Below are 21,875 nucleotides of genomic sequence, written 5' to 3' on the forward strand. Positions count from 1 at the left end.
CAGGATTTCAATCCAGGAATGTTGCTATCTAGACCAAATTAAATTATTTATCCAACTAAGATTTTGCAAGCCATACTATTAGGTGGTTTCCTGAAACCTTAATACATTACAGCTTTTATATGCCCTACATCATTCCTCACTTCCACTGACTTAAGAATCACCTCACAACACAGCAGCAATCATGCTCAGCAAGTCCACACACACTCATGCTTGTGCCTGAGGGTTTTTTCTGTGAGTGATTCCTTCTCTTCCCCACACAGACTGATTTAGATACCCCTTTCCAAGATCTGCTACTGTGTCTCCAAAAGGCTGTTTCACATCCAGGGTCTCTCTTCCCAGGAGATGGATCCCAAGCTCCTGCTCAGGAGGTGAAATCCTCTCTCTTCCAGGGACCTGGCATAGCGCCCCTCTCCACAGTTTTCCATAAACCATGGCATCTCCCACCCCAAACTGCCCTGCCTTGGTCTGCAGCAACAGCCCCATGCTGACCTCAAGGGCTGCTCACACCTCAGGGGACAGGGAACAGCCCGTGGGATCTCACCAGGATTATGCGCTGGAGGATATTCAGCAATAGTTCTCCTGCCCTCCCCCAAAACCCTGCCTAACAATGCTAAACCCAGCTCAGCTTAAAACAGGGGCAATTTAATCCTAACAGGCTCTGTAAATCCCCAGCTCTTCTCTCTAGGCATCAATCTTCCCCTCATCACTCCTGCACTTGCTGGAAGGTCAACTCTGACACTCTCATCTGCAGCTCTCTTCCAGGGCACGGATGTGATTTATGAGCACACCAAACTTTCCACAGCTCTGAGTGCCTGCTCTGTGCACAGAAACACACAACACACACCACGGGACAATGCAGGGCTCCAACACCTCCAGGGCTTCCAAGGGGAACAGAGTGCCCGGCGCTGGACGCGCTGCCCGGATCCACGGCACAGCCAAGTACGTGCCTTGGTTCCTTGTGCTGGTCCTGAAGAATCCCAACGTTTGTATCAGTGGCAGGAGCAAAATTTTTGCAGGACACATGTTGTACGAAGCTCATACATTCGGGAAAGATGTTTAAATTGCTCAGCAGCATTCTACTGAACAGCCACGGTACAGTGAACCGCTGAAGCAAATCCAATTAATCCTGATGGGCCAAAATATATACACACATCTCAATTCCAAGAATTCTTAAATCTTCTTTATTTTTAAACCCAGAAAATAAAGCATACCTTTTAATTAGGATTTATGGCTGTTTGTACCTCTGCTGGGAGAGAGCCCCACAGGCCCCAGAGTGCTCTGCATAAATGCAGGAGGGGATGGTAGAAACAGAAGGGGCCAAGAAAATTCAGAGAAGACAACAGGGCTTGCTCCTCCTGACCCAACCTTTTAATGCTCATCTATCTACAAGGATAATAGGAACTCAAGGGGCCTCTCAACCAGCTGCCTTTCTAATAAGATCACTAGTCCAAAAATAATCTTAATCAATTAAAATATTCCCAAACTGCAGCCAATACTCTTAGTTACAAGGTCATCTCCAATACACGTATCTTCCAAGAGAAACTAATTATTATAGTGGAGGCAAGGTAGGAACTGCACACCTCTGCTCAGTGCCAGCCAGGAGAGCGTCCCTCCTCCTTTGTCAATTCAAGGCATAATGGCCAGAAGGAAGCAAATTCTCTTCCTGTGTGTCAGGCTCTGCACTTTAATCTACGATGCTCTCTTATGAGCAATTTCACTGTCAGCATTGTACACAGATGAAGAAACAGACAGGTTTCCAAAGTCTTCCACACATTTAGTGGAAGGCAGCCACTATTCTTCTTCCTTGTTTTTGTAACCTGTTTGGTTTCACCAGACAGCAGGAAATCAAATTCCCATTTTAAAAATGCTTTTGCACATACTTAAAGAGAACCTGACTCTGCCAGCAGAAACAGATACAGCTCCACTCATTTCTAAAAGCCCATAAATGGAAGCCAGTAGCCAGCATCCCACATCCTGCTCCCTCAAATCCACATGATAAACCACAGAAATCAGCTTCTACTGAATCAGGGAAGAAAAGGCTACAGCAGAATGTCTCCACCCCTAACAGTGCAGACTGCAAAGTCAAAAGGTCTGGGTAATTTTACGGCTCAACAGCAGTTGGGACCATCTAACAATAGGGCACAGCCAAACAGCACACATCCTGCATGGGAAATATGCAGATGAAAACCAGACTAATTTATTTTTAAAAGCCAATTAGATGTTGGAATTACCATGTTTGGCTCTTGCCAAGGCTGCTGCTGAAATTAATATCACACCCTACTTTATTAGTCTCTGACTTCAGTTCAGAATCTGTTTCAGCTTTGCTCTTTCAGCTCATTAGAACAAACCTGCTGGAAGTGGAGACGAACAACAAGACACAATGGTGCTCATGCCAGGATATGCAGTTCCTGACACAGGGAGAGAAGACTCTGTAGGAAAAAGGGCTTTTACTGGGCTGTGAGGAGCCTGGATTCAGATCAATCTGATTTTCAACAAGTGAGCTCAGCAGAGCCATGAAGCCTCCTCCAGAACCAACTCCCATTGCATTCTCCTCTGGGAGATGGAGGCACTGGGTCCCTTGGCACCAGCAGAGCCCTGGAGACAGCAGGGCACTGCAGCAATGCTCCCACGTGGCTCTACTTCGCTCCGATGGGCAGTGGTGTGAGGTGGTGTCCTGGGATTAAGTTATTTTTATTCCTATTAGCTGATGCAGCGCTGTTTTGGATTTAATACAAGAATAATGTTGATGGCACACCAATGGTTCAGTTGGTGCCAAGCAGTGCTTACTCTAAATCAAGGACTTTTGAGTTTCCTGTGCTCTGACAGTGAGCAGGTGCACAAGGAGCTGGGGGAACTGGGCAAAGGGATATTCCACAGCACAGAACCTCATGCCCAGTGTATAAACAGGGGGAGCTGGCTGGGAGACAGAGATTGATGCTCAGGGACTGGGTGGGCATTGGTCAGTGGGTGGTGAGCAACTGCATTGTGGCACTTCCTACAAGACCAGGTTGCTCACTGCCTGGCCTTGAACACTGCCAGGAATGAGACATCTACAGCCTCTCTGGGCATCCTGCTGTAGTGCTGCACAACCCACACAGTAAAGAATTTCCTCCATATATCCAACCTAAATTTCTCCCCTTTCAGTTTGAACTCATTCTTCCTTGTCCTATCACTACAGTTCCGGATGAAAAGCAGTTGTCTCTCCCTTCTTTTCATTGCAATTATTCTTGATATTATCATTAGGATTATTAATAGTATTATTATATTTTATCTTGTTTCAATTATTAAGCTGTTCTTATCTCAACCCACGAGATTTTTTTTTTCCCCCACAATTCTCTTCCTTACCATGGGGTGGGAATGAGCAAGCAGCTGCCTGCTACTTAGCTGCTGGATGGGATTCAACTATGACAGGTGGGCACTACCATCGTGGCTGTGACATTTCCAGTGCCATCTTCTCTATAGCAAGATGTCCCTCAGGCCATGCCTAGTCCTGGGGTGAGTGTCCACTGTCACAGACAATGGAAACAGGATAGGGCAGTGGCTGGGTATTAGCCAGTGCCTAAACACGCCTCCCTCTGCACCACAGCCAAAATCTGATCTTAACATCAACACATGCTGCTGATTACCCTGACTGTGAGTATCTCCAAACACAGGAACACTCAGGCAAGGGGATGTTCCACACTGAAGGGAAGACAGGCCGTGCAGAAATAGATGGCACTATCACCCTGGAGTCTTGTCATATGTTCCCCAAGGGTTGGCAGAGCTGATGGATCTGGCAGAAAGAGCTTGTGAGACTTGATGCCAACTTTATAAATGCAGGCAGGTACTCTCAGAGCTCCCAAAGGATCTATCCAGGCAAAAGACCCTTCCAAAAGGTCCCAGACTAGATCAGCAGCATGTGAGGATCAATTGCACTAAAGGCTGCAGATCAGTCTAACAGGTCAGCACAACTTTTGGGCTGTGCTCAGAGCTCATGCTTGGCCAGGCCCTGTGCTGAGGAACAATCATCTTGAAGCCATGACTTCAGGGGTCAAACCAACAGCGCAATGCAAGCATGAGGTTCAGGAGACCAGGACTTGTCATGCTCAGAGAGAGCATTGTTGGGCACTACTTGAAATATTGTGTATTTGTGAATGAACATCCATCTTCTGGCACAGGCAACCAATTCCCTGTGGGATTAAACAGCCAAGGGAGATGGGAACCACTCTACTCATTCAGCGTGTCTGCATTTTCAGAGACACAGTCTGCACAAAGAAGGTCATCTCCTCTGGTTTCCACAGAGCCAGAGAGACTGTTCTTATTTTGTCTGACCCTTTCCAAAAAAAGATAAGTGTTCCCCGAATCCAGTATTATATATAGCAGAGATCAGAAAGCCTCACGTCCAGAAAACTTTTTTCTGATGCAGCTCTGCAGATGCCACAGCATAGACATGAGCAAAGAAAGGGAACTTGGCAAAATAACATGGATGAGCTTGATAATCCAGCATGACTGAAAAATTCCTGGGAGAGGCAGTCTGCCAAAGATCATCAAAAGTGAGAAGCTGGAGGCTTTCCAGGTGCAGCTGCTACAAGATCTGCTGGTCTGGAAGCAGAACTAGGGACTTGTTCTATAGATACCTGCCAAGAGACTGCCAAGGAAGAAAGCCATCGAATCAATGATGCCCAAATTGTCCTTGTAGCTTTTGATTCATAAGGAACCATGTCCTAACAGATGCAAGATTAATTGAGAATATATTGTTCTCTAAAATTGCTATTGATCTGAGCTTCCCACACCTCTTTTTGAACACACAACAAGGTCTTACCAGTGCAAGAACAACAGTTACAACGTCCAAAATTGAAATTCAACTTGATGTACACAGAAGAGCTGAGACAGTTACAGAAGGCAGACAGTTATTTTTTTGAGATCCCAAGTAAACCAGTTTTGCGTTTGATTTTGCAGAAAACAACACGACAAGAGACTGTGGCACTGGATCTGGAAGCTGATGACTCACAGAAAGAGACTGAACTGAATAAATCCACTCATTCAACTGACTGAACTGTTGTCACTAAAACAGAACCTAATTGGCTCTTTAACGGCCTCTCTGAGCATATCCTTTTCTGTAATATGACCGATTATGCCATCAGAATTTATTGTTTATAGACAAACTTACAGAACAGTGAGGGAGCCTAACCTTTTTATAGATGTGTTTTAAGAGACGTTTGTTTCCTCTTTTTCAGATACGTGCACATTGAGATGAATAATTGCAGACAATAACAGGTCCTGATCTTTTATGTACTGCAGCAGCTCTTATAGCTGCTGATTTCTTTTTTCCTTATAGGTTTCACAATAAAGGCCAGTGATGCAGCAGACATCTGAAGTTAACTTAGCATATTGCAGAGCTAAGGGTTTAACCCCACTGAACTATTACTGCCATATGTTCCATTTCTTTCAGGGAATTTCCCAATGGGAAAGAACTCAGACAATGTGAAGAAAAAACATCCAATATCGTTTGCCCTACAGCTTCTTACTGTTTATTTCTAGTGATTTTCTCCTCCTCACATGATAATCGCCTTATTGGAGAGCAGCACACTGCAGATGTGGGAGCAAAAGGGACCTGATTTAAGATCTACAGCTTGAGAGTGAACTGAAATGCTTTTGAAAATGGTGGAATTACAAAAAGCAGCTTAGGATCCCAAATCACGAGCAAGACAGAGAAAAGCCATAAGAGTTGCACATAAAGAAACCTGATTGTAACAATTTCCTCTGGTGTACCTCGCTCAGTCAGGCACAGGCTCTGAGGGCTCTGGGCTTCCCCCAGGCAGGAGTTCCTGTGCTCATGCCATTGTTGTGTAACCAACACAGACATTTCAATCTCGAGGGTAATGCTGATGTGCATAAGCCGACGCTGGGGATCAGGGATCTGAGCCTTGATGCCTTAGCCAGGCACTCCCACACCACATTCACCTTTACACCCTTTGGAGCTGCGTTACAAACTCAGGCTCCTGTAATTCAGAATCAGTTTACCAGACATTGCCTGTCTCTGAGCTACTCACAAGCCTGAGTTCTGAATCATTTTCTTATCTATTTGCACATAATACAGAATCATGTTGCTAAGGTTTAGCTGGAAATCAATCAAATAAAAATTATGAAAAAAAAGATTTGTAAAGGGATTGAGGAAAGGTTACTTTTAAATTACATTTCAGATTCAGTTCTGAGAGGATTTGGTTATCAAATCCCAGACTCATAACTCACCCTCACGAAGCTCACCATTCATTTCCTAGTCAAATAGGATTTGATTCATCTCATATGTAAGAAAAGGAATGGCACAAGACCCTCTTTGCAAAGCCTGACCCCAGCACGACAGCCAGGGCTGCTCTGGCACTGTCCTGCAGCAGCAGGGCCCAGCCCAGGCTCTGGGTACCCCAAACCCATCACTGACCTCTCCATCGCTGTCAGATATCACAATAAATGCATCCACAAAACTGCGCTTCTTCTTGGCATTGGCTGGGTTCCTCTTCTCTTCCTCCTCTTCCTCCCCATCCTGACCTCGAGACTCCAGGCCCGCTGCAGGCTTCCTCCTCCTTGGCATCCTTCACTCTGAAACAGAGGGAAAGATTAAAAGCCATTTGTTTCCTTCTGATTTAGATTTCCCCTAACACTTTTTTTTTTTTTTTTTTTTTTTTGCTATTTTTAGGCAAAATACCCCAGGCACTGAAACCTTATTACAAAGCGTGGTGGATTTAGTGTTACTGGGAGCCACATGCACCAGTCACTACTCATCTAGTTAAGAACACTTTATTACAGCTGATTGCTAAAAAGGGGTTTCAGGGGAACAGCAACACAGAGCAAAGCCACTCTGAATGCCTTGTTTCAAAACAATGAGGCTTTCCTCTAAAAGCCCATCAGCAAACTCCTCCACAGCATCACTTCACAGCGGGTCTCCCACCCTCCAACACAACCTCCCCTCCTCAGCCCCACATCTTGACCAAAACAAACCAGGCTGTGGCAGTGGATCAAGCTGACATTTGCACACCAGACCAAGAAGCCACCACAGCACAGCCCTTTGTCTGCTTTTGTATTCGACAAAATCAGGGGGAAAGGCATTGTGAGTTCAATGATGCTGTCCTGCCGTCTGCACAGCTCAGTGCATGGCTGCTCCAGCACTACAGACAGGGAAAACACAGGCAATGGCAGCAGGCAGGCTGGAAACAAGACAACAGGTTTATCTGGCAGTATGGGTTTCTCAATGAGCAGCAGCCTCCGGAAGAACTCCATCCCAAACCACCCGTATTAATGAAGGCACTTAAAGAGCAGCGAGCAACCTGCTGAGTGTTATTAGTGCAAACCTGAGTGCATGGAACAACTGAGAGCAGGTGCCCACACAATGCAAACTGGTACTTCAGCATCCCTTCCCCTGGCAGCCCACAGACTGATGGAGAGGGATGCACAGCAAGCATTAGCTGCCTGGGTTCAAAAGAGCTCAGAGGAGAGGATTGGGAAGAGGTCTCAGTAAAGGAAAGCAGCAGGATGGCACAGAGTTAAATCACCCTTTCCTGCCTATGCTTGCTGTTTTGCCTGGTAAAATTCAGTGCTTCTTGAACTGTGATGCAAAAGAGCCTTACAAAGCAGGCTGAGCATGACCAGCTCTGCTGAAGTTCAATTAAACATGTGCAGACAGAGGTTGAACAACAAGCCCCTCGTTCCACATCAGGGAACAGCAGAGCTGGAAATGCGAGTTAAGTTGGCCGATTCCCAGACCAGTATCCTTCCACAGAATCACTCTGCCTTCCTTCAAGATCACTGAAATAGCTCAGATGTGTGTGGAGATCTAAAATAAGAGCAAGAGAAGATGCAACAGAAACCCTACATCACCCAGGACAGAGCCAAACCCTTCTCTGTAACACTACAAAATAGCAAACAGTCACTGCATAGAGAAACACTAAGGGAGGCCAAAATCCCCATCAGCACCGAGAACAGCAGCGCATTGCTCCATCTACAGTCCGAGCAGCAAGGTGAGGAATAACCACGCTCCCTCCCCACGATCTGCAGCCTTCCTTCTGCAAATACATGCACACACACGCCCAGAGACAAAAGGCGATTATCCTGGTGAGTCACGATTTGCACCAAAGCTTTGCTGAGCCCTCTGAAAGCAGAACGTTGCACAAATGGGCAGTCACGGCGCCAAAGTGACTGCAAGGACCTCTGCAGTCCTCCAGTGTTTGTCTGCTGAGGAACCATAGAACGGTTTGGGTTGAAAGGGACGTTAAAGATCATCTCATTCCAAACCCCTGCCATGGGCAGGGACAGCTTCCACTATCCCAGCTTGCTCCAAACCCTCTTCTACCCGGCCTTGGATGCTTCCAGGGATGGGGAAGCCACAGCTTCTCTGGGCTGCCTGTGCCAGTGTCTCACAACTCTCACAGGGAAGAATTTCTTCCGAATATCTAATTTAATCCTGCTCTCTGTCAGTTTGGAGCCATTAAAGGAAGGGAAAATAAAAACAAGCACTGCTGTTGGTGAAGCACTGGCTCTCAAAAAACAAAGCTGTTCAGCTCTAGCTAAGCTTAACTCCAGTGCTGTTGGAATATCTTCACTATATATTCTCCATTTTTTTTATCTTTTGCTCCAAATGGTCTCTTTGCCCTCCCTGCTCAGGGAGATGAGCCAAGCCTCACACCCAGCTGCTGTGAGCTGCCCCCACGAAGCACATTCATGGTGGTGGAGAATGTTACCTTATCTTTGGAAAACCACTCCCTTATATGCCATAAGGAGCACTGAAGGGCCCACACAGGGTCACTGAGGCTTTGGAGAGGCAGCCTATAAACCCTATTACCCTCACAACAAAAGCAACAGCAACAAACAACTGCTGTGCTGCTGTTTTGGTTTTTTTTTTAATCCATGCTGGTATCACCATCGCTCCTCTGACTCTGCGATACATCTTCTCCTCGGTGCTCTGTGCTAAATAAGAGATCACTGAGAAATATCAGCTGAAGTTATGATGAGTCACCTACCTTCAACATTTAAAGGAGAGAAAAGAGGAGATGTAAGAGATGTAACCACACAACTCCCACAACACTTCTGAAAATGAAGGGACTTGTGGCAAAGAGAGTCTCTGAAAATGTAACTAAGGGAACAAGACAAGTAAGAGATCACTCGTAGCTGTGCTAGTCTGATGCTGTGAGTAGGAGAGCAGTAATAGCTTTTATTAGACAAGATGGTGTAGCTAAGGGAAGACAACATGCATCAGAGCAGAGACCTCCTCTTCAGGAAGCGAAGTTGAGCATATTTTGCTTTTAGCACTATTGGAAAGGATAGTTGTGAGTGCCTAAGGGGAAGATACCTGCTTTCAGGCCCAGCAAAAAAAAAAAAAAAAAAAAAAAAGCCAGAGACTGAATTATCTAAAATTACCTTTGCAGTCCACTTTGCAGACTCATTTTGCAGTTATCCAGATTTTTTTCCAACTCTGAATTTAAGAGAATTTCTTTGTAAATGCTCTGACAGCAAAGGTGACCTCCTGACAAGGAATTCGCACATGCCACGCTTCTCCAGCCACATTTTTAGGGATATCCTTGAAGATCCCCAACTTGTGATTATTTGTCATTTTCCCTCTCATCTATCATTTTGATGAATCAGAAAGCAATTACCGACAGAATAATTCTAAATCTTGACACTGCAGCTACAGACCTGCCAAGCTGTGACAGCTTGAAAAATGCTTGAAAAAACCAAGCCAAAAAAAATGAATGACTCTCATCCCCGGATGAGTTCCTGAGTGGTTGGAGACACAGGCTGTCGCTTTGTAAACAACTCCCCCCACCTCGGGAAGCAGAGGCACGACGCTCCTTGCGCTCAGGCGGGTCAGCACCACACGCTTCCATGGAAATATCATCCCCAGACCCTCGGCTCGACCCAGCACGCAGAGCCCAGCTGATGCTCCGTGAGCAGGACACGAGGGCTGGCAGCGCCCCGGGGAGAGAGAAATTGTTTAAAGGATTGATCCGTTTACAGAGCTGGCTCTGCACAGAGGGGACACGGGCACTGCAGAGGCCATGCATGGCCAGGCGCATCCTCACAGGCTGCGGAGCTCTCGGGAGATGCTCCCTGCTCCAGTGCCCTCGAGTCCTGCCTGCAGCATCTCCCTCCTCCAAGGGCAAGGAGGAAAACCTTTCCCCCCTCTACATGGAGGGAAAGCGACCCTCGCCCCAGAACCCACCGACGGTTCCTTCCCTTTCCCGACCCGCAGCCATCGGGCGCTGCACGGAAATTCACAAGGATGGGGTCAGGGATATTTGACAAGCTGGAGAGGAGCATGGGGGATCCCAGGCGGGATAGGGGTGAGCTCTGGGCAAGGGGAGCAGCCACAGGTGGGCAAACCTAAGGGAAGGGAGCGTGCAGGGGCTGCCCTCGGAAAAGGGGAGGGAGCCAGGCCTACAAGAGGAACAGGAGAGGCAGGAGCACCTCGGTTTCAGGGGATGCGGCCAAGGCACAGCTCCGGTTTTCGGTCCTGTCCCCAGGGGACGGTCCAGGAGGAGTTCCAGGGTATCCCCAGGCACAGCATCTGGGTGCCCTCCAGGCAAGAGGCAGAGGAAGTGCCCCTAGAGGGAGACGGGAGGCGTCCCTTCCCCAGGGGACAGCGCTGGGGGCCAGTCCCGGGCCGGGGAGCGGCGGTCACTCCCGGGGGAGGTCAGCCCGGGGGCAGAGGCCGGGGAATGGCCCCGGGCAAGGGAAGGGTTTCCCTCGCAGCCCCGGCAGCCCCGCGGCTCGCTCCGGGCCCACCCGCCCGGGGCAGCGGCACGCCCCGCAGGGCACAAGGTACTCACCGGGCCCGGGCCGCCCCGCTGCCCGCGGCCTCGCCGCCTGGTCTCCCGCACCGGCCCCGCTCGGCGGGTCCCGCACCGGCGCTCAAGTTGGCGGCGGAGGCCTCATTGCCCTCACCCAAGATGGCAGCAGCGGCTTCGCTACGTTTCACGTGGCCATTGGGGTGCTGAAGCGGGCAGCGCCATGTCCGTGGCTGGCGAGCAGCGGGCCCGGACGCACCGTTCTGAGGTGCTGGCGGTCTTGCTGTTTTCTCAGCCTGGACACCGCTTCCTCAGGAGAAGGATGCGCTGCGTCGCTTAAACATCCACAACAATGTGCCCCCGCGGGGCTGCCGCAATACACCTGTGCCCACAACCAACATGTCCGCCGCCGCCTCCCTCGGAGGGTGCGGCGCTCTCGCGGGAGACCGCCCCGCCGTTGCTAGGCGCGGAGGGGGCGCGCGGGCGGCTTCTCGCGAGAGCAGCGTGAGGCGGCGACGGCGGCCATGGCGGACGCGGCCGGTAGCAACGGGGACGCTGCGGGGCCGCTGGTGGGCAAAGAGGCGGGTGAGGCGGCCGCACCGGGAGCGGGCGGGTGGTCGAGCCCCACGAGGTGCCCTCTAGCCCGGTTGGATCCTGCGAGGTGCGAGCATCCCGAACAGGGGCGGCCCGCACCTGGCGGGGTCCCACCGGGCCGCTGACGCCCCCGTTTTGTGTCCCACCCCTGTCACCCCACAGTGGAGCGGCTGATCCGGGAGAACGGACACATTTTCACCGAGGCGCAGTGCAAGGTGTGCAGCGCGCTGCTCATCTCCGAGTCACAGCGGCTGGCTCACTACCAGGTAGGGAAGGGGGAGCCCCGAGCCTCCGCCTCAGCCCAGCCCCGGGCTCGGCGAAGCATCCAGCGGGGTTTTTCTGATTTCCCTAGAGCAAGAAACACGCCAACAAGGTGAGACGGTACCTGTCCATCCACGGCGGGGAGGAAGGTGCCCAGGGGAAGAAGATGAAGCTGGAGGTGAAGCAGGTGAGAGGAGACGTGATCAATGTCTATAAGTAATGTCTACAATGTCTTAAAATCTAGAGGGTAAGTTCTGTGAAGAGCGGCTGAGGGAGCTGGGGTTGTTTAGTCTGGAGAAAGAAGGATCAGGGCAGACCATATTGCTTCCTACAACTCTCTGTTCGGAGACTATCCAGCTGTGATAGAGTCTCTGTTAGGAGTCTCTATCCAGCCTCTTCTCCTGGGAAGCCAGCAACAAGACAAGAGGAAATGGCCTCAAGTTGTGCCAGGGGAGGTGTTTAAGAAATGTCTGGACATGGCACTCAAGTGCTCTGGTCTAGTGGACGAGGTCACGATCAGTCAGAGGTTGACCTTGATGACCTTGGAGGTCTTTTCCAGCCTTAATGATTGTCTCATTCTGTGAATTGTCTGAAGGGAGGGTGTCAGAGGATAAACCAGACTCTGCTCAGGGGTGCCCAGCAACAGGGCGAGAGGCAACAGGCAGAAACTGATGCCCAGGATGGTTCACCTGAACATGAAGAACTTCTTACCTGTGCAGTGCCGAGCACTGGAATGCTGCCCAGACAAGGTGTGGAGTGTCCCTTACTGGGGATATTCCAGAAATGGGTCTCCCTTACTGGGGATATTCCAGAACCATTTGGATAGATTCCTGTGCCAAGTGCTCTGAGATGATCTTGCTTGAGCAGGGAGGTTGGACCAGGTGAGCCACTGTGGTCCCTTCCAGCCTGATCCATCCTTGTGTTCTGTGAGTGCAGGATCCACCAGGGCTAAATACAGCTCTGTGGCACCTGCAGAGCTAAAGGCAGTTGCACAGTCTTGTAAGTGAAGGAGGAAAATGCTCTCAGAAGGGGCTTTGTGAGAACTGAGAATCTCTGTGGCAGGTGTTTCACCAGGTCTTGTCCCAGTTCCTGCTGCCCTCCCTGCTCAGACAGCCTCTTTGAGCCTGTCCTCCCCATTTAAACAAATGTGTGCTCCTCTTTTTGATTGTCTTGCTTGCAATGACAGCTTGTCAGGAGCATCATTGCATAACATCACGCAGAATACGTTGGGTTCACCATCCACAGGAATTCTCTTCCCAGAGCATTCTTTATTTTACTTACTTAGGTTCCCTCAGCTGGTAGCTGGAGCCTGTTGGTTCCGAAAGGCCCCACATTCCATTCAGCCATCTGTCTGCCCCGTGACTCCCTTGGGGAACAGATTCTACTTTTATGATTGCTTCAGCTGTAATCCCTAACTCTGGCATTTGCAGGGAGCTGGGGGTTAACAGCAGATGCCTTTGCACATAGTGTCAGGCTGAGAACTGCCTGCTGCTCCCTCCTCAGCTGGTGTTGTGTTGCAGATGACCCAGCTGATAGCAATGTTTCTGCTGCTCAGTTCACACCTTGAAGGGGACAAGGCTGCGTGGTCCAATTTTGGCAGCTATATGCTTCACTTTGTCCTTAACCCAAACAGGCCAGGGCTGCCCCTCTGCCTGGAGTGTTTGCCAACAGGTTAAAAACAGTAATCTGGTGCAAGAACACTATGCAGGGAGAGAGAGGGTGATTCTGCATCATGGAGGTTCTACCTAGTCACACTTCATCAACTTAACACCCAAATGTCTTTGATAATCTTTTTTTAGACCCCCAAACCATAGTGTTTCTCCTCAAAATGAGGAGGCTGGATGGCATGACCTGCAGAGGTCCTTCCCAGCCTCAGCAACTCAGTGGTTCTCTGTGCACAGGACAGCAAGCAGGAAGGCAGCAACGGGGAAGACAGGAACAAGTGTTGTCCCATCTGCAACATGACCTTCTCCTCTCCGGCTGTGGCAACATCTCACTACTTGGGCAAGACTCATGCCAAGAACATGAAGCAGCAGGCCCCCAAAGCAGAAGGTATGAGTGTCTGCAGCACTTTCACATTGTCCCAAAGGGCTGTTGAGATGCTTGTTGAACCCCAAACGTGAGCTCTTGTAAGTGTGTGCTCTTTGCCATGAAATATAGTAATCCAGCAGTGCACCTCCTGAGACCTGGCTGTTACAGCCAGCTCCATGGGCTGGCATTGGCAAGAGGTTGTGTGGGATTTTTTTTTTCTTTGTTTGGGGGAAGTGGAGCTGGCAGCAGCCCCTGTACCCATCCCTGTATGCAGGGACCAGACATGTAATGTTAAGATGTAGAATTGCCTGTCACAGGGTATAATGCCCATTAAATATTACAGAGACTGAAGTGAGTTGTGAAACTCTGATATGGCAAATTCCCCAGGGCTGCTCAGCTACAACAATGTGGCCTCTGAGGTTCACAGACTTGGGAGCTGCAGATTGCTGGGGAGTGGGAGAATACAGCTGGGGACACTTCAGTATGTGCTTGTCCTGACCTTGTCTGCCCCCACACTACTGCCTGTGTGTCCCATCCCTTTGCTAGCAGCCAGAAAGGCCTGGTGGGTGGGGAGTGACACTCTCTGTCCAGGGCAGTTAGGGATAGCCATGGGCCAGGGCAGCTACAGTTGGTCAGGACAGAAGGAAAACACAGCCATTGAGTGCAGCTGCGGATGGTAGCTTTTACTAATTCCAAGCTGGGGAACTGTGAGTCACCCAGACACCTGACTCCTGGGATCTTCCAGGCAGAAATTGTCTGTCCCAGCATGTCTTCATGACTTTGCTAAAATGTGTGCACAGCAAAGCCACCTCCGGGATCTTCTTGTTCTTTGGAGCCCTTGCTTTTAGGTATGACAGGAGCCTACAGGAAGATGTTCACTGAGCAGTCTGGTGTGTGCCTTTGGTGAGAGGAGCTCTCTGATCCCTAGCGGGTTACTCACTCTGCTGTTTGGCACCCTGGAGTGAGAGGGTGCAGGTTTCTCCACCACATAGAAGAGCTGCTTCCCTGTGTAGATTCACTGTGTCAGACCTAGTTCCATTTATGCTGTTTCTCAGGCAAGACTCCTTATGAATTCAGGATCAAGTGCTGTGGCTGCATGGTGCTTCCAGAATCCTTTCCAGAATGCCTTTGCTGTGCAAGGGCTTGTGCCTGTGTTCTGTCTGGGAGATGGTAACAGCAGGTGGAAGCTCATTCATACCCAGTGTTTCTTGAATATAGCCATGCTTATGTTAAGCAGAAATATGCAAATCTGTTGGATTTTTTAAACCCTGAAAATTTTCCTGGCATAGTCTGAGTTATGTTATTACATGTCTTCTAATTCTGCAGTGTATTTATTGAGATATCTTATATTGGCTAGGTTTAGGTTTTAGATGTAGTGTGTTACTGGTTTTAGTGTAGGTTTGGGGGAAATAAAGTAACTAGTTTTTACCTGCGAGTTCTGTGACTGACCAGGAGTTTGGATTCACCCTACAGAAACAGTGCCCCCACAGAAACACCCTGCTCCCGTCCCCACTTCTACTGCATCTTCTAATGAAGAGAACAAGGACATTACTGACCCGGACAAGTTCTGTAGCCTCTGCCATGCCACTTTCAACAACCCCCTTATGGCAAAACAGCACTATGTAGGCAAGAAGCACAGAAAGCAGGAGACCAAACACAAGCTGATGGCACACTACGGCCGAACCCCTGATGCACCAGCATCATCCTTCATGGGTGAGTTCTCAACAGGGAGGCTGATAACCAGCTGAAGAGCAGGGTGGGAGAGAAGCAGAATGTGTCTGGCAGGCCTTTGGACAAGAGAGTGTGTGTGGAGGGAGCAGGGGAGTGTTGCTTGTGATGAGGAACTTGATTATACACGCTAAGAGTGATTTGGTTGATGTTGTAACCCACAGCAGCAGATGTTTTAGACTGTAGCTACTCGTGACAAGCTTTGGGTTGTGTTATGCGGTGGTGTTTAATCGGGGACGTGTCCTTTTTATTCTCTGTGCGGATAATCCAGGGATTTTGGCCAGTACTGTTTCTAGTTAGGTGATTGCATCGAAAATGAAAAGATAAAAGTAGCATTTGATGCTTAAAAGTCGTCTTTGAGGGGACTAGCCAGAGATGGAAGGAATAGGTTTAACTGCACCTGCTGCTTCAAAGCACATGAAAGCCAGACAGATTTCTCCCTGAATGCCTTTCTGCCTCTGTGTGGGCACTTCCATCTGATGAACTAATGCAGCTCTCTCTGGAGCAAGCAGGAATGTGGAAAAAAAAAACCCTGAGCTATTAAGGAGGAACTTTAGGCAGACAGTTAAAACTCTTTTGGTTTATGATCTGCTGCTTATGAGCACTTGTATGTGATGAAAGCCCTCTGAGTCCAGTGAAAGCTTTAGGTGCTCACAGAAAACTCCTTTGTTCCTCCCAGCAGCCTTCTGTTGGGCCAGGAAGTCTTAGTACCTGCTGGATACTTGAGGTAAATAACAAGCAGACAGATCATCTTAAAATCTTCATCAAGGGCTTCTTTCTCTGTCGTAAAAACCCACACAAGCAGAAGATTAATTATTCTAATTCTTCTCAGGCCACCTTTAGATACCGGTAGCACTTATGACAAATGAGGCTCAATTAGCCAAGTAATGTTCTCTCCCACATTGCGTGGCCGTGTGGGAGATGGAAAAGGTGCTCAGTATCTCACGTTACCCATCTGCTCTGCACCTAATTAGTGGGGTCTGATGAATGGTTCCACTTGAATGTGACTCAGGCGCTGACAGGGCACGAGCCCCAGCCCAGGCAGGCTGGGTAGGTGGGCAGTGCTGTTGCCTGGGTAGGTGGGCCGTGCCTTTGCCTGTGTGATTGATGTGTCCCAAAAAGTGCCAGCAGAACAGAAATGTGTACAGTCACATCTCCAGGGCACTTCAGCGCTTCAGGAAAGGTTTCAGAGCCTGGGCTATGATCAGGGGCTTCTCAGATTAAAAGGGCTGCAGTCAGGGATGTTTTGTCCCACTCTTTTTGCCTGTGTCCGTGTGCCAACAGCCAGAATTGTCCCTAAACTCTCTGCTGGGACCTGACTTGCAGCAGATGAAGATGTGTTCTTTGCAAATGCAGCACTGAGGTGGTCGCCCGCTTGAAGTTCCGTAGAAGCAAGTGGTTTGGGGTTGTGGAGTGTAGTTTAGACAACTTTGTGCATGCACCTGTTGGATGGGTTTGTAACAGAGAAGTCTTGACATTGATGGTGCAGGGAAGCAGACCTGAAGTCTGTATCAACTCCTCTGGCCTTTACTGCCTGGATCCAGCTCCATTTTGAGAGCTGAATGTCCCACTGCATTCTGAAATATCTGAGGTGCAGCAGCCATGTGGCAAAGTGTCTGCAACATCCAAAGTTGAGCTTCCCAATGATTTACTGCTCTGCACACCTGGGGTCCATCTCCTCTTTCACCTTAAGGAAATGTTTTCCTTGTGAGAGTCCCAACCAGAGCCCTTCCCCAGTGACCTCAAAATTCAGGAACACCTTATGTCTTGAGGACAACTGCCAGAATTTTTCCCTATTAGATACTCCTGTGCTGCCAGACTTGCCTGTTGGGTATCTGTGACCTCATGAACTTTCAGTCCAGCTGGAGTTGTCATGTTACACAAAACCAATGATCCTGTTGAGTACCACTATTGTTGGAAACTTTTTTTTTTCCTGGCAGTTAACTGATCCACTGACTGGAACCAAACTGCTTGAGGACGGAGCTTAATATCCTCAGTTGGCACCTCAGCAAGGCTTAGCAAAATGCTGCATTGTGGAGCTGGACAGTGGGTGTAATCTCCTCTGGCTGCCGTTTTTATTGAAATGTTATAAGCTTACAAATTCAGTTTCTTTTATTTTCTGGTTTGAGATGTCCAGATGAGCAGAAGTGGGACTAGGGAAGAAAAATGGAGTTGCAAAGGCAGTATAGCCTTTGGGGTTTGGTGTCCAAATCTGAAATTTTTACTATGCCTGATACTATAAACTGTTTGTAGGGAACATGTGTGTGGTTTTTGAGTGATGAACAAACCATGTTCTGATCAGGAAAGCTTTTTGGGCTTGGTGATTATTCCCTTGCAATGGCCGGCTGATACACGGTGGGTAGTGGGATTCTGTGATCTCCCTGCCTGATCAGATTGTTGACTGTTACTTGACTTTGTTTAGGGTTGTTTACTAAATCAGGTGGTTGAATATTTTGCTTGTTTCTAGCTGAGGCACAGAAATTGGCTAGCTGTGTGTGCTAACATTGCTGTCTGTTTCAGCTGGGAAGGGCTACCCCTGCAGCACATGTAACATAGTGCTGAACTCCATAGAGCAGTACCAAGCTCACATCAGTGGCTTCAAACACAAGAATCAGTAAGTAATGTTCTTGTCTAAGAGTGTTTCCAGCCTTGCTGTTAAAATCGATGGCCTAAATATAACCTAAAATGCAGTTCTGAGCACGTGTTTCCAGCTGACTTCCAAACAGAAGAGCAGGGTCTGTGCAGGCTCTCTGTGTCCCGAGGCTGCTCCAGGAGCTCCCTCTGCAGACCGCCCAGTTGTGCTGCCGAGGTGGAAGTGCCTCCGGTGACTTTAGGTTCCTAATAGTTCAGCTCAGCACAGACCTTTGCAGTGAACCTGACACCTATTAAACACAGTTTCTCTTAACAACTGAGATTTTAATTTAATTAAGGACTGGCTCAGTGGAGATCTGCTTGCAATTCTAATCTCCATTGGGATTGTTTGTTTTAAAATTTGGCATATAGTCAGCACGCTCCAGAAGCCTGGACTATATTCCTGAACTCGCTCTTACAGCTGGCAAGTTAAATAATGGCATCCCCTGCATATATTATTAATTGAAAAAAATTATGCTTCCAGATGATTAATACCAAAAATACTTGTTCTGGAGACTGCCAATCTTTAATTTAAGAGCCTTCACTAAAAGAGGCACAGTAATGAGCCTGGGTTGGTTAGAAAGCTTCTTAGAAGGAAGAGGCATTAGGAAATCCTACCTGAAGGGAGGGCAGGCTCCTAGCCAAATTCCCCAGAAGGGACAGGAAGAAAACTGGCATCTCTTGTTCCCTCTCTATGGAATAACAGCCTCCTGGTCCCTCAGCTCTGGGGAGTACTTGATGAGAAAACATCTTTCATCCCAGGGAAGTTCCAGCTCTCGAACAGCACAACTAGATAAGTGAATAGGAAGTATCCCATTCTAGAGAGATAACACTGAGGATGTTCCCAACGCATACACATTAATGTTTTCTTTAAGAACACTGCTGTTGTTGGAGCTGTTGCAGCCACACAACTCTCTTTCAGAATGCTGCTCTGGATTCAGCTGTGCAGTCCTGTTCCAGCTTCTGCAGCCTGCAGAGAGGCAGGATGCTTGCTTTGTAATGGGAGCTCTTTAGCAGTCCTTGAGCTCTGCCGCAGCTAATTCTGCCATGCTAAAGGTGTCTGTTTACACACAGGCACAGAGAGCAGGGATTCACTTGGAAGATTTTCTGGCAAATCTTCCCTTGGCTGCAGTGGGTTGTTGCTCTGCTGACAGCCTTGCCTGCTGAGCAGTGATTGCAGTTGGCACATTTCAGAGCATTTGTGACATTGTCTCCTTTTTTTCCTTTTTCTTGCTCCCTTCAACGTGCAGGATGCCAGGAGCAGCGCCGGTTGTCGGACCGTTCCCGCCACAACAGTATGTCCGGGAAGAGTCAACTGGCCCAGGAGGCTACAGTTACTTCAGCCAAGACCTCTAGAGCAAGTTGCAGCACTATTCTTGGAGTTGTTGGTGGCCCCAGAACGCACATCCTTTGCCAGCCCACAATGGTTTCATTATCCCTCTGGATAAGCAAAGCCCTACCCTCCTGTATACACCCGTTGAGCAGAACGGGGACTGAATCTGTCAGGAAAAGGATCCAGCTGGAAGAGACTTGCTAGACAGCAAATACTTCACTCCCTTAGAGTAGTTTTCATTGTGTAATTGCTTCCGGTGAAGGTGGGTGTGGTGTGAGAGGAAGTGTCTATCTGGTGTAAGGAGGGCTTGGCAGCAAGCTGGTAGTGGCACCTTCTCCCTGTCCCCTCTGGTGGGCTGCCCATTCTGCTGCTGGACTGTTGTCAGAGGGCACCAGCACCCATGGGCACACCCAGGATGACAGGAGGGGACCTGGAGCCTGGCTGTGGGACCAGAGCCACCCACATGGCCGGGAAGCTGAGGATGGAGCATGGCGCCTGTCCCTAGGTGTGCCCTGGTGTTGGTGTGCTGTTGGCCCAGCTCTGCGCCTCCCTGCCCCGGGCCACAGCTCTGGCTGTGTCGCCAGTCTGAACTCCATCGCCTTCTGGGCTGGCAGGCGCAGGACAGAGCGTAGAGCCACCCAGCAGCCACATCCTCCACAGAAGCACCACAGTCCCCTGCCCAGGCCGCAGCCAGCTCTGTGGAGCCTGTTGCTCCTCCAGCAGCACACCCAGTATCCCTGCCTCAGCCAGGAGAAGCTCAGTCCTGGCCACAGTCCCAGCCACTGCCATCCCTCGTGGCCCCGCAGGCTCCATTGAGTAAATCAAGTGCAGATGTGGAGTCAGGACCGGGTGCCTGCTTACAATTAGGGGCTGGGAAAATTGGGTGGCCCCATTCTTGCTTTGCAGTTCCTTGCCATGGCTGCTGCTTTACCAGGCTGAACCCCCAAATGTTGTGCAGGGGACAGGGCTGGTGAGTAAAGCTCCTGCTTTCTTAGCCACAGATCAACACTGTGTTGCCCAACCCAGCACATGGTGTGTGCCATGTTCCCATGGGGAGCAGGAGATGTTCTGGCCCCATGCACCTCGTTCCCCGTGCCAGCTGCAGCTGCAGCACTCCCCCACACAGCCAGGGGAGGAAGAGGTGGCAGGGCTGCAGCAGGACAAGGCATGACACTGCCCACCCTCCTGCCATATTGCCCTCAACTTGTGTGTTCCCCACTCAGCCTTCACTGCCCAAGTCTGTGGATGCTCCTGTGCCATGCTGGGGGCTAGAAGAAGCCTGGGTCCCTGATATCCCTGTCCTGCAGCCCCTGCACTGGGCCCCACATTCTTGGCTCCCCAGAGGGAGCAGCAGGCTTATGTTTGCCAAGTTCTGCCTGGTTAAACCTTAACCAAGCTGGGTTGCTCCATCAGTCCCTCCCAGCCAGAGATAAGGATGGGCAGGAAAGACCACGGCCTGATGGGGCATACTGCCCCAAACCTGGCTGCTTGCCTCCAGGGCAGGACCCAGCCCCTGCAGAGCATCCTGCCCAGTCTGGGGCAGCTGCCTGCCTATCCAGCTTGCTCCCTCCCTTCCTCAGCGGGCCCCCACTGATATGAGGGCAGCAGGTTGTGGCTGGGGCTGGAAGCTACCATGTTGAAGCCAGTGGACTGGATGGAGCTGGAAACCCTTGCTCCAGGGCTGACCCACTCCCTCAGTGCCAGAAGGTTCACATCACCCCAGCACATTGAATGAGCATGCTCAGCCTCAGATCCTGTGCACGTACAGTGAGCTGGGGCTTCTGTGCCCCAAACAAGAGCCGTTCAGGAGAGGCCAAGAGAAACTTCCAGGAGGAAAGAGCCCCCCAGGCTCCGGCCCCCACAGGAGCCACCGTGCTGCGCGGGCTCTGGCTGGCCGCAGGTGCCACCACAGCGGGAGTGGCGGCAAGTGCTGGGGCCAGGCACAAGGGGCGGCTGTGTTCCCGCAGCTCCGGCTGCCTTCCAAGAGCAATATTGTTGGCACCAGGCAGGCTCCCTGCACCGGCAGCACATACATGGGCCTTTCATGAGGAGAGTGGGGATGATTTACTGCCTGGGGGAAGGGGCAGGGGCGGGAGGATGGAGCCCCAGCATGCCGGCGCCCGGCCCCTTGTGCGTGCTCGCTGCTGCGGGGCCCCGCACATATTAGCAAGGCCAAGGATCTGGCCAGGGGGTCGTCTCTCCCAACGGGACATGGGGTAAGAGGGATCCCTCTGCACCATCTGTGAAGTTCTGAGAACACACTTCATCTCTGGGCACCGCGCTGTGAGCTGTCACTTGTGCCACAGTGATGGGGGCAGCCCATGAGCTGGGGGAGATGGCCATCAGAGGAGGGTGCTGGGGCAGGGGTGCACCCACAGCGCAGAGTGCTGTGCTGGCACAATCCCCCCTTGTTGAGCTGCTGGCGTGGCAGAAGCCGTTGTGGTGCTGCCGGCAGCGGGTGGCAGGCGGTGGGGCTGGGCTGCTGTGAAGGGCTTTTTGTTTGCCGTCAGTTGCTGTTATAAATCAAGCCAGGCAGCCCAGCC

General features: G+C 50.1%; 2 protein-coding genes across 11 annotated transcripts in view; one reads left to right on the plus strand and one right to left on the minus strand.

Moving 5' to 3' along the window:
• The window catches only part of UIMC1 (ubiquitin interaction motif containing 1), a 39,842-nt gene extending 28,668 nt beyond the window's left edge, over positions 1-11,174 (minus strand). For 3 of the 10 annotated variants that reach the window (XM_085591501.1, XM_085591497.1, XM_085591504.1), the window contains exons 1-2: positions 6,419-6,556; positions 845-1,126 (exon numbers count right to left, since the gene is read on the minus strand). In XM_085591501.1, coding sequence (XP_085447627.1) covers positions 845-1,075 — 231 coding nt within the window. In that variant the 5' untranslated portion in view covers positions 1,076-1,126; positions 6,419-6,556. Of the gene's footprint in view, positions 1-844; positions 1,127-6,418; positions 6,577-10,434; positions 10,668-10,796 lie in introns of those variants that run through there. The other 7 variants (XM_077786655.2, XM_021530687.3, XM_085591502.1 and 4 more) reach the window with 4 other exon arrangements.
• Positions 11,175-11,255: 81 nt separating this feature from the next.
• On the plus strand, positions 11,256-19,556 carry ZNF346 (zinc finger protein 346). The gene is made up of 7 exons (XM_021530690.4): positions 11,256-11,339; positions 11,511-11,614; positions 11,701-11,796; positions 13,511-13,661; positions 15,114-15,353; positions 17,889-17,982; positions 19,250-19,556. The coding sequence occupies exons 1-7, from the start codon at positions 11,279-11,281 to the stop codon at positions 19,353-19,355; spliced, it is 852 nt and encodes a 283-aa protein (XP_021386365.3). The 5' UTR covers positions 11,256-11,278; the 3' UTR covers positions 19,356-19,556.
• The last annotated feature ends 2,319 nt before the right edge of the window (positions 19,557-21,875 follow it).

This window comes from Lonchura striata, chromosome 13 (assembly GCF_050655825.1).
Source record: "Lonchura striata isolate lonStrDom1 chromosome 13, ASM5065582v1, whole genome shotgun sequence".
NCBI classification, from domain to species: Eukaryota; Metazoa; Chordata; class Aves; order Passeriformes; family Estrildidae; genus Lonchura; species Lonchura striata.

Excerpts from the sequence above, each read along its gene's own strand:
- ZNF346 (XM_021530690.4), top strand. The coding sequence starts at position 11,279 with ATGGCGGACGCGGCCGGTAGCAACGGGGACGCTGCGGGGCCGCTGGTG. Across the intron at positions 11,340-11,510 it reads GCTGGTGGGCAAAGAGGCGG|TGGAGCGGCTGATCCGGGAG; the intron begins GTGAGGCGGCCG and ends GTCACCCCACAG. Across the intron at positions 17,983-19,249 it reads GGCTTCAAACACAAGAATCA|GATGCCAGGAGCAGCGCCGG; the intron begins GTAAGTAATGTT and ends TTCAACGTGCAG.